Consider the following 16,254-nt stretch of genomic DNA (forward strand, 5'->3'; position numbering starts at 1 on the left):
CTGGCCACTGACCTCAGTGTGAGGGTGTGGCCTACCCCTTGAATTCTCTCCTCCCTCCCACAGTATTAGAGTCAAAGATAGCACCACATCTTCTTCAAACCCATTACAGGAGTGAGAAAGAATTATACATCCCAATTACTCGTAACGAGAACTAATTACTAGGAAGGAAGTGGCCTCCTGGTTCTCAGTGGGAGTTTGGGGATCTGCAGAAGTCCAGCAGAAACTGAGACTGCCAGGACCTCATTATGCACAGCCTAGTAAGAAGGATTCAAGTAGAGATGGGGCTGTGTTCTCTGAATTTGATGATTTATGGTCTTTAAGCTTTGGAAATTCCTTAGTGTTTTTCATGATAATGCATATGCAAGATTTGTGTTTATTATTAACTCAGAATTCATTTAAATTGGAGACACTTGATAATGAATACCACTTTTATAACCAGACACACTGTGATGCTTATAAAACACACTAGTCTTTCCATATGTACATTTCCCATTAGCTCTGAAGGAACGAGCTGTGTCCTGAGTGGGTTCCCTTGTTGACTTTCTCTCATACAGAGATTGTTGACGGCAATGTGAAGATGACCCTGGGCATGATCTGGACCATCATCCTTCGCTTTGCCATCCAGGACATTTCAGTTGAAGGTAAAACATAGCTAAAATCTAGCCCTGTATGGTGGGAATTCAGGTTGCAAATTAAAATTTGAAAAGAATACAGTGATGTTCAACAGTCACGTGGGTGAATGAAGAGCATGTAAGTTGGGTTTTCATCAGTTTTATATTCATGTGGGGAAAGACCCTGGAGTACTGTTCCGCTCATGGGGGCGGAATCATTTTGGAAAAGATGAGCACATGTTCACTGCAGAAATTTTTGTAAATGAGCATTTGTTGATTTTTTTTTTTTTTTTTTTTTTTTTTTTTTTTTTACTGTTTATTCTAGTAAAATCACAATGATGGTAGAGTTCTGTTTGGTTTTTGGGTGTGTGCACATGCTGGGGATTGACACTGGTGTCTTGTGTGTACCAAACTAGGGCTCAGCCACTGACCCCGTGGCAGAGTTCTTTAAGCTTATACCTATTAACTCTATTCTTTTAGATGCCAAAAAAAAAAAAAAAAAAAAAAAAAAAAAAAATCTATTAGCAATCTTTTTATTTTCCTCTCTCTCTCTTCTCTCTCACTTTTAAAATTTAAATGTTTAAACAGTTGAACCAACTCTAAAATGTTATTTTTAAACATCTTGTTCACACTGTTGGAGTAGCTGGGCTAGCAAATTCTTTTTCACCAACTCTTGTAGGGTGAATTTGACCTCAGGTTTTTTCTGATTGATTACAGATTTTAAACTCATAATAATATGAATTTAAAACTTACTTTTATTTCAGGTGAATGGTATTATCCATTAGAGTTTCCCCAGAATAATTATTTACATGTCTCAAATAAGATAGTCAAAATCACGGGGGGTTTTTGTTTCTTTGTTTTTGTTTTTATTTTTTGGTACCAGGGATTAAACCCAGGGGTGCTCAGCTACTGAGCCACATCTCCAAGTCTTTTCATTTTTTAGTTTTGAGATGGGTACTTATTAAATTGCTTAAGCCCTCTCTAAATTGCTGAGGCTGGCTTTGAATTTGCAGTCCTCCAGCCTTAGCCTCCTGAGTGATTGGGATTACAAATCAGCTTTTTATAAAACGCTAAAATAAAAGAATGTAGTAATTTGCTCTTCACAAGATTAATAATTGAGCATTAAAAAGTAGTCATCTCATTCTGGGCACTGTGGTGCATGCCTGTAATCCCAGCAACTTGGGAGGCCGGAGGAGGAGGATTGTGAGTTCAAATCCAGCCTCAGCAACCTAGCAAGGCCCTAAGCAACTTGGTGAGACCTTGTCTCAAAATATAAGAAAGAAGGTTGGGGATGTGGCTCAGTGATTTAAGTACTCCTAGGTTCAGTCCCAGTACCAATAAATAAATTAATTAAATAAAAAATAAAAAGTAGTCATTTCATGAGCAGAGTACCTAAGTCCCTTCCAGGACATGTTCTTCAGTGTCCAACACAGTAGATAATACTGATTTGTCAGCATTTTTATTTGTTTCAATTTTATGGATTAATATTTAATTCCTATAAGTCTATGGAAAATCATCTTTGTTTTAATGATGTATTTTATGTAGAAAAAGATACTGTAATTAGAACTAAATTTTGGGGGGAAACTAGTTTCTTTTAACAAAATGATAGGTGACATCTCCCAAGAAAGTAAAGGAGAGGTAGGGATTGGAAGGTGCCAGTGCTCAGTCCACAGAAGAAGTGCAGGAGGTTGCTAGGGATGCCTGGACAGGGCATGGGAGGCAGCAGGATGGCTAAGGGACCCCCAGCCTCCTGGAGGCCTGGGCAGGAAGGGGAGGGGGGAAGCATGGGGCGGCAGTCACTTGCTGTGGGGCTCTGAGGTTGGCCTGACCTGTGGGGAGGAGGCCCTGGGCAGGCCAGGTAGCCTATTTCCACTGCTGCTTCCCACTCGTCTCTGCCTGGAGCTGTTCTGGGAAGTGGCCGGGTGGCACAGTGGGCATGCAGGTCTCATGCAGGGGCTGCCACTAGTGAACCAGTGGCCTGTCCTTTTGTGCCCTCAGGAAGTCATCAGCACATTATCATGGCCACCACAGGTGCTGGTGGGTTTTATAACTTAGTTAAAACTAAGTGACCAGACTGGACACTTACCAGTAAAACTCCATTGAAATCCCAGGGTGAGGGAACAAAATTGAAACATAGTGACTTCTGAAATTCCATTTACCTAAGAGGAGGAATTATGAACAGGATGGACAGGTTAGTTGTTCGACAGTATAGTATATAAGTCTGTATGAGTTGTGGTGCAGGTTGCTTCATTTATTTATGCTTTTTGGAATTGTATACATAAACATTCAGCCAGTGCAAAGAATCAGGCTGCCCTACCAGACTCCTCCCATGGAGATTGCGCCAATACCTAGCTCTCGTAATACTTTAGGTATGCCGTCAGTCAAGAAGCAGGGCTCAACTTGTGGCATCCTAGTCTCCATAGCCTGCCTTTTCACTCTGGACAGTCCCCAGCCCAGAATAATTGATGTCCCCAGGGTCACCTCACCTAGTAGGGACCCTACACATTTTTTCAATTATTTTAATTTAATCTTAAAGAGGATAAGTTATAAGTTACCAGTCCCCCTGAAGTCTGGCCATGGTGGTTTTTATGCTATGATCTTTGGCTGCTCCTGTGTTGTCCTTTTGAAGTCTCTTAAAAGTCTTGAGAAGCTCATCCCTAGGATCAGGGTTCCAGCCCCACCTGCTTGCAGAGGCCGGGAGAAGAGCTGCTGTGTTGGTGAGCAGCCTCCTGGGAGGCCTCCTACAAAAGCAGGTGGAACTGGGCGCACTAAACAGTGAGTCGTGCCCTGTGGCATTCTTTTCTTGTCTCTTGTTACAGAAACATCTGCCAAAGAAGGGCTGCTGCTTTGGTGTCAGAGGAAAACCGCTCCGTACAGAAATGTGAACATTCAGAACTTCCACACCAGGTAAGCACAGGGCCTGCAGATCCTTCCCTGCTCCCTGGAATCCACTGGCTGGTAGAATCACTTTGGTTTACGTTGGGGTTTCCCTCCTCCTGTCTGGCAGTTCTTGTGTGAATGAGAACCACGGTGTAGAATTCTTGATGCTCAGGATCTCCCAGAGAAGGTTCAGTGGAGGTGCGGGACCCTCATAGGGCAGCCCTGTGTTTACAAGCAAAGGGCCGGCAATGCTGGAATGTGGGGGCTCAAGAATGTGCCTCAGTTAGGCTTCACCTGCTGCTGGGAGAAGGCAGCAGGATTGGTGGTCTCTTGTCAGTGGCAGGTGACACCCTGGTAGCCTTGCTGCACCCTGATTAGCCTCATGCCTGGCATCAACTTTGCTCCTCCAAAATACACGAGAAGTAGAAATATCACTTCTGCAGAGTTACAGGGAGGGAAATGGGTGAAATGCTGACAGCCCGTGAGCGGGATCCGCACTCTGCAGTCTTCTTTCTCATGCATTTTTGTCATCACATGTACGTGGGAGAGTTGGTTGTACACTCACCCTTCCAATGGTGGGTTTCCCTCAAATACAAATGGGTCTGTGGATTGAGAGAGGAAGGACAAGGTGGGTTACAAGGACCCATTGGGAGGTTCTTACAGCTTGACGGATATCATGAGAGGGCCTGCCAGGTATGAGCTCTGAGCCAGGTGTTTGGAGCACAAAGGGGGAAAGGCTGCCTTGTCCCTACTGGACACTGTTTGGCAGATGAGAGGACCAGGCAGGGCCGGGGCCTTTTGCCAGAGTCCCAGACTTGCTTCCACTTGCCTTCTTGCTTGTCTTTTGCTGACCCCAGTTTGTCACAAGCCATTCAGCAACAAGGCCTGGAGGCTTCCACTAGGGTCTCCTCCTACCCCCAACCCTGCAAGACACAGAGCTCCACACCCTGCCCTCACTGACCCTGCTGTCTCCTGCACACGCCAAGTTCAGCATTGGCTAAGGAGTGGTCAGTGCAGGTGTCTATGGGAAACAGCCTGGAAATCAGTATTCGCCCTGTTCTTTGTGTGTCCCCTTGCTTACATGCCTTTGCCTTAAAAAATAAAGGAAAGGGAGAACAATGCCCAGGAGCTACTGGTGGCTTTTGAAGTGTACCAGGAACTCAGTGGGAATGTCCCCTGGACATGGTTGGAGTAGATATTCTTAGGGGTTTTTATTGGGCAACCTAGGGTAAGGACCAAAGTAGGGGATCAGGAGAGAAGGACAGCTGGGGCTGGAAGGGCAGGCATAGCACAGGGTCATCTCCCTCCTGCGGCTGTCTGCACCAGCTCAGGCAGGACTGTGCAGGAAACAGGGCAGGATCCCTGGCAAGTCCTGGCCTGTCGCTGCAAATGGAAAGGAGGGGAACAGGATATGGAAGCATGCACTGCCCGGGAAGAAGATGGGCATGCCAGGGACCACCCGTCACTGAGTGGGGGAAAGGGGAAGGTCCCCTCGGCGCACTGAGTCTGAGTCGGAGGGAAGGCCAGTGTCTTGCTGAGTGGAGCCTGTGTGTTGCTTTCTCTCCATTAACCATGTTCCTCTTCTCCCCCATGTTGGTTGTGAAGCTGGAAAGATGGCCTTGGACTCTGTGCCCTCATCCACAGACACCGGCCTGACCTCATTGACTACTCAAAGCTTAACAAGGTCATTCTGGGTTGGCCCAGCATGCAGTGTCCCCACCCTTGCGCTCAGCATGTGATCCTGAGAATGAGCACATCAGTACTAACTAGCAGAGACCCAGTGCTGCCCACAGAAACCCCCCTGGAAAAGCATGCCCTCCAGCCTGCCTTCCTGGGATGCCAGTGGAGGGCAGCCAGGAGCACACCCCCTCGTCTCTCAGGGAAGACGGCACCAAAAGCCAGGCAAGGTCTCCATGCTCCCATCAAGACACCGGTGATGATTGGTTTGACTTCTTGGGAAGGCGTCGTCCATGTTTCTTAAAGATCTTGTGTTCCTGGAGTGTAAGAATGAACATTGATGCCTGAATTTGGGGGCAGGGGGCAAGTAGAGAAAGGTTCAAATACTCCAGGCCTTTTAAGATTCCCTTTACCTCTCTGAGGATTTAGTGGCAGGCATATTTACTCAGAATTAATTAACTTGTTTCTCACACAAAGGATACGTCCTATCTCACTATTGGTACAAGGTATTAGAAAAGTTTTGGGATTTTTGTTTTGTTTCACTTTTTTCAGATAATTGGATTTAGAAAACTAATTCTCTCTTTGAGCCTAAAGTTTAGTGTGTCTAAGTCATAGGTGTGTTTTCTAAATCTTTAAGAACAGTTTGCAGTGTAACTAGAGATACAAAAAGAAATCAGGGCCCTGTCCAAACGCATGGTGTGTGCTACCTTGGAAGTAATGACAGGTGAGGCCGGAGGCTGGGAGCGTGGCCACACGCTGGCCGCTCCCAGCAGTAGTCCTAGCGCAGGTCCTCCTCGGTGCTGGTGTGCTTAGCTGGCCATTCACTCGTGTTGTGTGTTTGGGTGTGGAACCTGCCCCTTCTGCATGCTGTCCTCACCTGTGTAGCACAGATAGTTGTGGGAAGTGTCCTGGCTTCCCACATCTTGTTGCTTGCCCACCCACCCTTTCCCCAGCCTGCCACCATGGACTCTGGGAAGCACATGAAGAGTTCCCTTACATCCCAGATCCAGACTACGGCACTGTGGTGGAAAAGGGAGCTGCCCCCGGCCCTTCAGTGTGCATATTATCCTGAGTTCTCCTGATACATTTTAAATATTATGGACAATGTACATTTTTTCCATAAATTTCTGTTGCATTGGCAAAATGAAGAAACTGTACTAGGCTCAGTTGTATTAGATAGACTTATTATAAACTAGCAGCTTATAATGGTCAGTGTTTATTACAAAAGGTCCATAGACCTGTGGTGATCGGCCACCTGCAACAGATGGAAAGTGACAGTAAGATGATGGCAGCTAACTTTTACGTGGAGCAAGGTCAGACCCTGTTATAAACAAACATGTATGCATATGTGTACTCATGTATATGCATGTATGTAAAATCACACACACTTATTCATGCCTCTTTCCAAAGTTGGTGCTGTTTTTACCCCATTTTTGTAGACCATGAAAGTGGGAAGCTCAGACACATGCCCAGGGCCCTTTGGCCAGTAGCTGAGCTAAATACTTAACTGCTGCATTTTATCTCTTTATGTTACAGTCTAGATGAGATAGCTTTTCCAAAGTCTCAGTCGTTGCTCTGTGTTTTTGATGTTGAAATTTCCCTTAAAAATTTTTTTTAAAAAGAAAGGAAGAAATTTATACTCCCTAGTTGGCTTCATCAACACATCATATAATATGCAGGTGAGATTCACCACCTGAGACAACTGCTGCCAGTCAAGGGCTTATATGCTCTATTAAAATCATATTTAGTTAACTTTCTTTTTTGCCTAAAATAATAATATACTCTATGAGGCCAGGAAGCTGACACTGGTGTCTTTGTTGAGCACACTGAATGTGTTTTTAAATATCCCACTAAAATGATGTGCTCATTGCAAATGTTAAGGTTGATGAAAGTCATTCTTGGGTGACACTACTTTTCATTTTTATTTTTCTATTTTACCCCCATCCATTTCAAATACACAAGTTAATTCCTTAACAGATGAGAAAAATAGCTTGGGTCTTTTAGTTTCTAAGTATTTCAGTTCTACACCTCAGATTAAATTTATTTTGTATTACATATTTAACCAGTTTCACAATGAAAGATAAATGTAGTCTTTAGAAAAAAAATCTCTTTACAAATTCACATACAGTTTTAAGATTTTTGTAATTTTTTTAGAATGTAACCCCACGGAAATATGATTTTTGTTCTTCAGAGCTGCCGGTAGCCTCTTTGTGAACTTAGTCTCACCCAGCTCCACCTCCCTCACCCCTTAGCGCTTTCATTTTTTCAAACCAACCTGTTGGAATAAACCTTCTTCAAGACCACCCTGCAGATCTGGAAGGTGTGTCTTCCTTGGGCCTTTGGGCAGGATGGAGATTGTGTGACTTGCAGGCTGGGACACATGCCTGAGGTGCTCGTCTTTCTCCTGGGTGCGAGAATCCCTGACAGCCTGCCTCTTGTGCTTGTGTTGTGTGGAGTGTTGTGTTGTGCAGTGTGCGCAGGTCCCGTGGTTTCTGTGACTTTGCTCTTTCTGTCTCTGAGGCAGTGGGTGAAAGGCGAGGGGTCATGTGGGTGGCGCAGCCCTCCCCAAGGTGAGGGAAGAAGAGGCGCTGTCCCTGAGTTCTGCCTCAGTATTTTAAAGAGCTGGCTGTTGTTTTGTGCAGGATGACCCCATAGGAAACATTAACCTGGCCATGGAGATCGCAGAGAAGCACTTGGACATCCCTAAGATGCTGGATGCTGAAGGTGAGACGGGAAGCATGTTCATCGAGTTCTAGAGGGTTCATGGATCAAGGACTTCATGCTGAGTTAAGCGGAAGTGCTTGTGGTTCCTGACAGACTTCTGTTCCCAGCCACATGAGTGTTAGAGAGTCTTACATGTAACTTGTTCATACGTATGCATTTAACATCCTGCTCAAAAACAAGCCAGCAAAATTATAGTGAAAGGATTTGGCAAAAAGTTCAGCTTTCTCTCAGAAGCAGAATGCTTTGGTTTATCATTTTTTAAAAAAGACTTTCTGCATTAACTTTTTTCTACAACATGATGCACTTTCCTTAACCACATAGAGACACGTTTAGCAAATAAATCTCTCTCTGACATACTTTGGGGGGGACCCTTCCTTGTAACTAGAAGTTGCAGAATTTGATGTGGAGCATTTAGCCATCAGTGTACCAGCCAAACCTTCACATCTCATTTTTAACCAAACTAAACTGTTTTGTTGGATCTGAATCAACTTCTCCATGTGGTGAGTGCCTGTGAGTCGTGCCTGTGGCGCCCCTTCCACTTGAGGAGCTTCGTGTTCATCCGTGAGTCACTGGCGCTCGGCACACACTGACCAGCCTCAGAATAAGAAGGACCCTTTAAGGGGTATCTGGAGGCAAGGGAGAAGTCCAGCCCCAGAGGACTCAGACTCAGACTTGGCTTTGCTATTATTTTAATCCCTAATGGTCCGTTGCTTAGGAAAAGTAAACAACTTGATTATAGTTAGTATGGGTCTTCCATTTTTCCTTATTTTGATGATTGGTAGGGCTGCTGTAACAAATGACCACAAACTGGGTGGCTTAAAGCAAGAAGAGATTGTTTTCCTTCATAACTCTGGAGTCTGTAAGTCTGAAATCAAGGTGTTGACAGGATCCCCAGACAGCCCTTGGCTTGTGGCAGCGTCAGCCTAGTCCCTGTCCTTGTCTTCACAAGGCCTTCTTCTGTGTCTGTTTCTGTGTGCGCTGTCCTTTTACGAGGACACTGGCTGGAACCAGGCCCTCATGGCTACAGCATGCCCTTACCCTCACAGATCTCGTCTGTAGAGGCTCCCCTTCCAAGTAGGGTCATGTAGCCGTACTGGAGGGTAGGATCTTTTGGGGTGACACATTTTGACCCATGACTGTGGTCTTGCAGTCAGGACTCCATTGTTGCCCACTTATTAAACTCATTTCTGGTGCTAACACTTGAATGCCCTCTTTAGAATTCTTAGTTTTTCTAAAACTCTTTAGAGTTAGGTAGAGAGTCAATAAGACAATGAAGTAAGACAGCAAATTTCTGTCTACTCTTTGCCCATCTGCCCCCTCCAAAATAAGTTCCTCTTTTGTGTAGTCTCTCTCTTGACTTCTCCAGTGGTAAATAACCACCCAGGGTTCCTGAGTCAATAGCCAGGACACATCAGCAAAGCCACATTGCAGCTCATTGATGCCTTCCTGATTCCCTGAACTGAGGCTCGGTCCTCCTCGCTGACTGCTTGTCAGCCCCGCCGTCACCGTCCAGGCTTTGGCCCCTGGCCAGGTTCTCTTTCACCACTTCTCTTGGTCTCTGGGTCCTGGCCTGGGTGTCTGTCCTCCCCATGTGACTCTAGTGGCTGATGGGCCTTACTGCCATTGGAGTCAGTTCTTCCTCCTGTCTTCCATTACTGTTTTCTGTCCTTCCTTTCTAATGGATCAGAAGAATGCTCGCACATTGCCATGTTTGTGGAGTAGTTGTTCATGGGATCTCCAGGCGAACAGTATGGAATGGGTGCAGAGGGTGCCAAGTGTGCGGTACTGTAACTGCCAGATGGAAGGACCCACCTGTACCCTTTGTCCTTGGCTTTGACCCATGGGGCTGGGCTTTTCCATGAATAGAGACCCAGGTCTCCTGCCTTCAGCTCAGGAATCCTCTTGGAAGACCCTGCTGACTTTAGGTTTTGTTACTTGTGTTGGTCTCTGAACCTGGGGAGGGATTTTCTTTCCTTTTTTCCTGTTTTTTTTGGAGGGTACCAGGGATTGAACTCAGCCTTCCCAGGAGGAAGTTTCAACTGGCTAATGGGCCTATTCACCCATGGACTGTACCTTTAGTGAAAAGCGAATTCTCATCTGAGCCATCTACCATAATTTTAAGAGGTTGTGAAAATTGTTTCCCTATTTTCCACCATGAACCTATTTGAGGTGAACCCTGGGTTTGGCTCCTTGTAGACTTGGAAAGGGGTCTGTTTGACCCTGGGCCGTGAATGTAGTAACAGGATGTCCTGGTGAGTGTGCTGGAGTTCTGGAGGCTTTGTTCTGGCCGTGGACGTGACCTTCTTGCTAGTGTAGGCTCTTCTGGGCGGCCGGGCCTTCTCTGGCCAGCTCCTCCACTTCCCTTGGCAGTTCTGAGAAGTGTAGAGTGAGAACTTCGTGATATGACTTCTTTGACTTGAGCCAAGATTTAAACAGCCCCAGTGGGAGGTGGGGAAAAATCCTGACTTCCCGGAGGAAGTGCCTTCTGGGCCCAGAACATCCATGTGGTTAGCTGCCTCTCTCCACGCACACTTAGCACACGCTGCCAGACCCAGTGAGAGCCTTGGTGACCTGTGCTTCCTGTTACTGCCATGCTTGTGCTGTGCGCAGAGGAGAGGCTGCTGACGGGTCAACACTTCCTCTCCTGTGTCTGGATTTTTCTCTCCTTTTCCTCTTTTTTCCCTCTCCTCTAACTAAAGAGACCTGTTTGGTTCTGAGGAGGCAGGAAGTTTGTCTTTTGTACTCTAGGTTTCTTAGAAACTTGTTCACACAGTGGCACACCATTTGTGTGTGTTTTCCGGAAGTTTCTGTATGGTCACACAATCCCTTGTGCCTTCTGTTGATAGCCTCTGAACCCTGTGACAAAGTTTTGCTGTGGGGATCTCAGGGTGCTGCTTTGGCTTTATTCTATCCACTGGCCGGCTGGCGTTCATGAGCAAGGCTAAGGAGCTCTGTAGCAAAGACAGTGCTGCGGGGAGAAGGAAGGGGTGTGCTTCCGATGGTCGCTCAGCGAGTGCAGGTTGGTAGCTGGGGCCTCAGGAGCAAGGCTGTGCCTGCCCTTCTCTTCAGACACTCTTGGCATCTTCTCTCAGTGGCTTGGTAAGTATGTGGAGGGTGTGGAGCCATACTCTCTCAACCTGGATGGTTTCCAGAGAACGCCGGCTGCTGTGATTGCGGGGTTGGAGGAGTCCAGGACAGTCTGCTAGTATCTCCAGCAGCTTTCAGAGTGACGTGCACTCTCCAAGCAGTTTGTCAAGCGGAGTCTCCAGAAAGGGGTGACATTCTGATGTGGCAGCGGGTTCCACGGCCATGCACTAAATGCCCTTTAAAAGCCCATCAGAGGTGGGGAGCACAAGTCCCCAGGTTGAGTGCTCAAAAAGCCCATGGGTTCAGATCAGCCTGTCAGGAATCGTCTCAACTGGGCTGTCCTCCCCAGGTCAGGATCCCAGGCCTATGAAGCACATGGAAAACTGGCCAGTGTGACCCAGTTTGCTCTTCCCTGTGTTCACCCTGGTTTCTCCTCTTCGCCTGTGTGTGTGTCCTGTGTTATTTTCTCCCCCTCAGACATTGTGAACACTCCCAAACCTGACGAAAGAGCCATCATGACTTACGTCTCCTGCTTCTACCATGCTTTCGCAGGAGCGGAGCAGGTACTTGACCCTTGTGCACCACTGGCTGGCTGCTCCGTGTGTACCTGGCATATGTGTGTGCGCTTCACATCTGACCTTGGACTCTTTCTCAGTGTCACATAACAACCTAACACAGCAAGTTCCAGACTGCAGATACTGTGTAATTGCTTTAACTTCACACTGTTCCCAAAGGGTTTTTATCTACATTTTTCCTTCTGAGATGTTTCCTTTGTCTTGTTAGTCAATTGTGGGAAACATTTTTGCTTTAGAAACAAAAGAAGTGCCTTGAAGACTGAACCACATGCATCAGGCGGTGGGTTTGACAGGGAGAGAGAATGCCTTCCCCCTTGGTCATCCACCTGGAAATCACCTTCATGGCTCAGTGATTTGTTCTCACATCTTTCCAAGATTAATCTTATATTAAGTAAAACAGTGCTACAGCCTCAAAAAAAAAAAAAAAAAATCACATTCCTCCAGATAAATATCCCATGGGACACTGGGAGAATGTTCTCCAGCTTCTGCAGATTCACCAGTTCCTGCTGCTCACCCTTTACAAGATGAGAAATCCAAACAGATGGGGTGGATGGTGTGTATCATTCCTGTGATCCCTTTCATTTAAAGGCCATCACCCGGAAGCAGGTGTAACTGAAATCTGCCTGTGGGAAGGCTGTGGGCCTGGCAGCACCCTCAGGCACGTTCCTCTTCTCCATCCACTGCATGGTCACAGTTTGAGGCCGTAGATGAAGCAGAACCCCGCAAGCAAGCTCAGCTCTGTGTGAGGACCCTGTCTAGAAAGTTCTGCCTACCCATTTCAGAAAATAAGGTCTTGGGTGGACTAAGGTGCAGCAACATGTCTGAATGCTCAGGGCCCAGTCACTTTTGCTGTGATTTTCAAAGTCCAGTGTCACTCAGGGAGTTTCTGCCCTGTTGCCGTGAGATCAGTGTTGAGGAGTGTTCAGGTGGACAGACGTTTAGGGACTGAGATCTTGGTCTCCGTGACCCACCTGTCTGTTACTAACTTGCGTGATGTTTTACACAGCCCGTGTCGTGGACCAGTGTTATCCCCCGTTGTTCCATTCAGCATATGCAGCCTGCTGTGCGAGTCTGTGTGCAAACTGAAAAACGGTGGAAATGACTGTCAGAACGCCCTGCCCTCCCTCCCGTCCTGCCCTAACCCACTCTGTGCCTTTTTCAGCACGCTGCCCCCTCCTCACCCCAGCCCTGCCGCGTCGGCCTTTGTGTGTGCCCATCCCTGTCGCTGGATCCGTTCCGTTTACCTCTTGTGTTTTGCAGGCTGAGACAGCGGCTAACAGGATATGTAAGGTTCTTGCTGTGAATCAAGAGAATGAGAGGCTGATGGAAGAATATGAGAGGCTAGCCAGTGAGGTAAAGGAAACTGGCGGCCCCAGCTCTGTCCACGCTCGCCCAGGGGTGAGGCGCAGAGTGGGAAGCGGAGTGTCCGTGTTTTCTGCGTTTTCCACTCCAGATAGAATGAAAGCAGAAGATGCGCTGGATCTCAGCCGAGGTTCACCTGGTAGCCACACACGTCCTGATGCAAACGTAGCCCCAGAGCACAGAGGTAGTCTGCATGCTTCCAGGTAGCAAAGGGTGACCTGCCGTGAGCTCTGCTCTCTGAGTCGGACCCTCAGATGAACTCGTGTTCTTCCTGACTCACGGCCCCCACATCACACAGGGTGCTGTCTGTGTTCAGGGGCCTTGCTCCACACAGTGGTCCCCGATGGGAACTCATGCAGCCTGCCGTGAGGAGGTGGCCCAGCTCGCACGTCTGCCTGCGTGCCCAGGGCATCCTGGAAGGGAGCCCCTACCCCCAGGTGTTCATGCCTGAGGCCTGGTGGTCTGTCCACAGCTCTTCTGCATGCCTGTCCCTGGTGATCTCCTGCTCTCATCAGGCACACATTGCAAGGAAGCACGTCCTGGCTGCCAGGAGTTGTTTTCTCCCATGGGCTGGGCAAGGCCCATGCACATCCTTGGAGAACAGACTCCAACACAGCGACACATGGTCAAGCCCAGATAGTTTTTGCTCTGACTAAATTTATCTGATACTATGCTGGGAAAGTTATCAGGACTCTTGGAATAAATGGTCCCAGGTAGGAGTTTATGGTGATCTAATCTAGTGATACGGAGTTTCAATTTTTTACTATTGAGGAGAACAGATCTATATTTTTTTGGTTTTGTTTTTTCTTTTTTGTTCATATTTTCACTATGGAAAACCCAGTTGGACAGCATTATTTAAGACGTGATAAACTTCAGGTTGAAGCATGACCAGGACAAGAGAACTGGTCCTCAGTAGTAAAAGCCCTGCTTTCTTACTTGGTCCTTATCTATGCTCCTGAGACCCTTAGACCATTGTAGTTCACCACCTAAACGACTTTATTCTAGCCTGCTGGCGTCTCCTGGCCATCAGCAGGCCTGGGTATAGCTGCTGAGGCCTCCAGCAGGTTCCTGGCCTGGGCAGGGATTCGTGGGAAGGGGTGCGTGAGGTTCCTGAGCGTCCACTCTGTCCTCACTGGCCCTGGCTCGTGTGTAGAAGCCGGATGCGGAAGCAGGAGTTGGCACTGTGTCAGGCCATGCTCACAGCACATTTGTCAAGCAACAGACTCACTAGATTCAAGCTCATTTTAAAAAATGCATTTTGAGTTAAACTCAGTTCTTTGCTGAGTTTATACCACTGCCTTTCTACCATGTCAGGTTTTTTCTTTCTTTCTTCCTTCCTTTCAATTTGAAAACTCCATCCAGCATCTGTCTGCTCATGTCCGCTCCCTGAGTTTATTGTAACTGTCACATTTTTGTTAAACATGACTTTGCGTGCTGACTTTCAAGTTTTCGGCCGTGTCTGGTGTCGTTGGGTGGGTCACTACACACTGGTGGCCCTGGGTGGATGCTGGGAGTTTCTTTCTTGCTGCCCTCCCTGCCTTCAGGTCGGGGGCACTGAAATCACAGTGCAGTAGATTGGGGAGCATTAGGTTAACCTACTCCAAGTGATCAGGCACCTCTATTTATTTTCTTAAACTGGGAGCGGTTTGCTGGTGTTTTCAGCAGTTTCTGTGTTTGGGAACAGCTTTTGGAATGGATTCGGCGCACGATTCCCTGGCTGGAGAACCGGACGCCTGAGAAGACCATGCAGGCCATGCAGAAGAAGTTGGAGGACTTCCGGGATTACCGTCGGAAGCACAAACCCCCCAAGGTGCAGGAGAAGTGCCAGCTGGAGATCAACTTCAACACTCTGCAGACCAAGCTACGGATCAGCAACCGGCCCGCTTTCATGCCCTCCGAGGGAAAGATGGTGTCGGTGAGTCGCTGGGCTTAGCCCTGGGAGCATGGCAGACCTCGGTTTTCCTAAGGGCTTTTTGCCCTGGGTGGGCTGCCGAGTAAGAGGCCTTGACTTTTCAGTCTTGAGACCAGGTCTCCCTAAGTTGCTGAGCTGGATTTGAACTTTGAATCCTCCTGCCTCAGCCTCCAGAGTTGCTGGGATCACAGGCATGTGCCCACTACCATGTCATTCTTGGTATTTTTCCACTGTGCACCGTGCAGTTGTTGATTCAGCCACTGCATGTTTCCTGCAGAGAGCAGGCCGTCAGCAAGTGCTTCGTGAATGACCTTTCTCTTTTCCCTTCCCCTACCTTACCTCACCTTCCCCCATAGAGCTTCCAGCATCTAGACCCTGTGCTCTCTCCTCCCTGATGTTACCCCCTGCCCTTTCCGTATTCTCAAGGTCCAAGTTCTGCATTCCTCTCCCACATTTCAGTGTCCCCTCTCAACTGTGTTGTCCACATGGATATACAAAGTGCTTTGGAATCCGTAAAACAAAAAGAAACAGAAAACCCCATGATATGCTTCCCCAGAGCTGCTCCTTATCTCGTTCTCTTCACAGCAGAACACACAGAAGTTCTCCTCCTTGGCTTCCACTGTGTTGGTACCTCTGAGGCTGTTCTCATCCATTAGTGGCGTGGGAGTTGGCGTCCACAGACTTGCTCTCTTTGTTTTCGTACTCTGCACTTTTTTTTTTCTTTTTAGCTGCAGAAGGACACAATACTTTTATTTGGTTTATTTAGCTTTTATGTTGTGCTGGGGATCGAACCCAGTGCCTCATGCGTGCTAGGCAAACGCTCTACCACTGAGCCACAACCCCAACCCCAAAATATATTTTTCTTCTTTTTTTTTTCTTTTTGCAGTGCTGGGGATTGAACCCAGGGCCTTGTGCTTGCAAGGCAAGCACTCTAACAACTGAGCTGTATCTCCAGCCCCTCTGCACTTCTTGGTAGCTGTGACCCTGTTGCCACCTCCCCCTCCTCTTCCTTTTTTTTTCCATGTAGATTTTTAGTTGTGGATGGATACAACACCTGTTTTATTTATTTATTTATTTTCATGCGGTGCTGAGAATCGACCCCAGGGCCTCACACATGCTAGGCAAGCACGCTCCCACTGAGTCACAAACACCGCCCCTGTTGCCTTCATCTTGAGACTCTTCCTGCTCTTGTCTTTGCTTTCTTCTTCCTACCTCACCAGAGGGCTCCTCCACATCTGCTCAAGGCCTTGCCTCCTCTGCTGTCTGCCAGTGTTTGCTGAGCCCTTTTTGATACCTTCAGGTGATCTCATCCAGATCATGCCTAAGTGCCAGTGCCTCTCAGATCTCCTTCACTGGCTTCCAGGCTCAGATATCCCCCTGGAGGTCTCAGAATCACTTTGAGGCTTCGTGTCGTAGCCAGAAAACA

The 16,254-nt window shown here is 47.5% G+C and overlaps 1 protein-coding gene across 1 annotated transcript in view; it reads left to right on the forward strand.

Moving 5' to 3' along the window:
- ACTN2 (actinin alpha 2) overlaps positions 1-16,254 on the forward strand; it is a 58,882-nt gene that overhangs the window by 23,882 nt on the left and 18,746 nt on the right. Inside the window, exons 4-10 of the mRNA XM_079107038.1 lie at positions 555-641; positions 3,431-3,518; positions 5,097-5,175; positions 7,811-7,892; positions 11,457-11,542; positions 12,815-12,907; positions 14,601-14,831. Of these exons, the coding sequence (XP_078963164.1) occupies positions 555-641; positions 3,431-3,518; positions 5,097-5,175; positions 7,811-7,892; positions 11,457-11,542; positions 12,815-12,907; positions 14,601-14,831 (746 nt within the window). The remainder of the gene's footprint in view (positions 1-554; positions 642-3,430; positions 3,519-5,096; positions 5,176-7,810; positions 7,893-11,456; positions 11,543-12,814; positions 12,908-14,600; positions 14,832-16,254) is intronic.

The sequence above is a fragment of the Sciurus vulgaris genome (assembly GCF_902686455.1).
Source record: "Sciurus vulgaris genome assembly, chromosome: 12".
NCBI classification, from domain to species: Eukaryota; Metazoa; Chordata; class Mammalia; order Rodentia; family Sciuridae; genus Sciurus; species Sciurus vulgaris.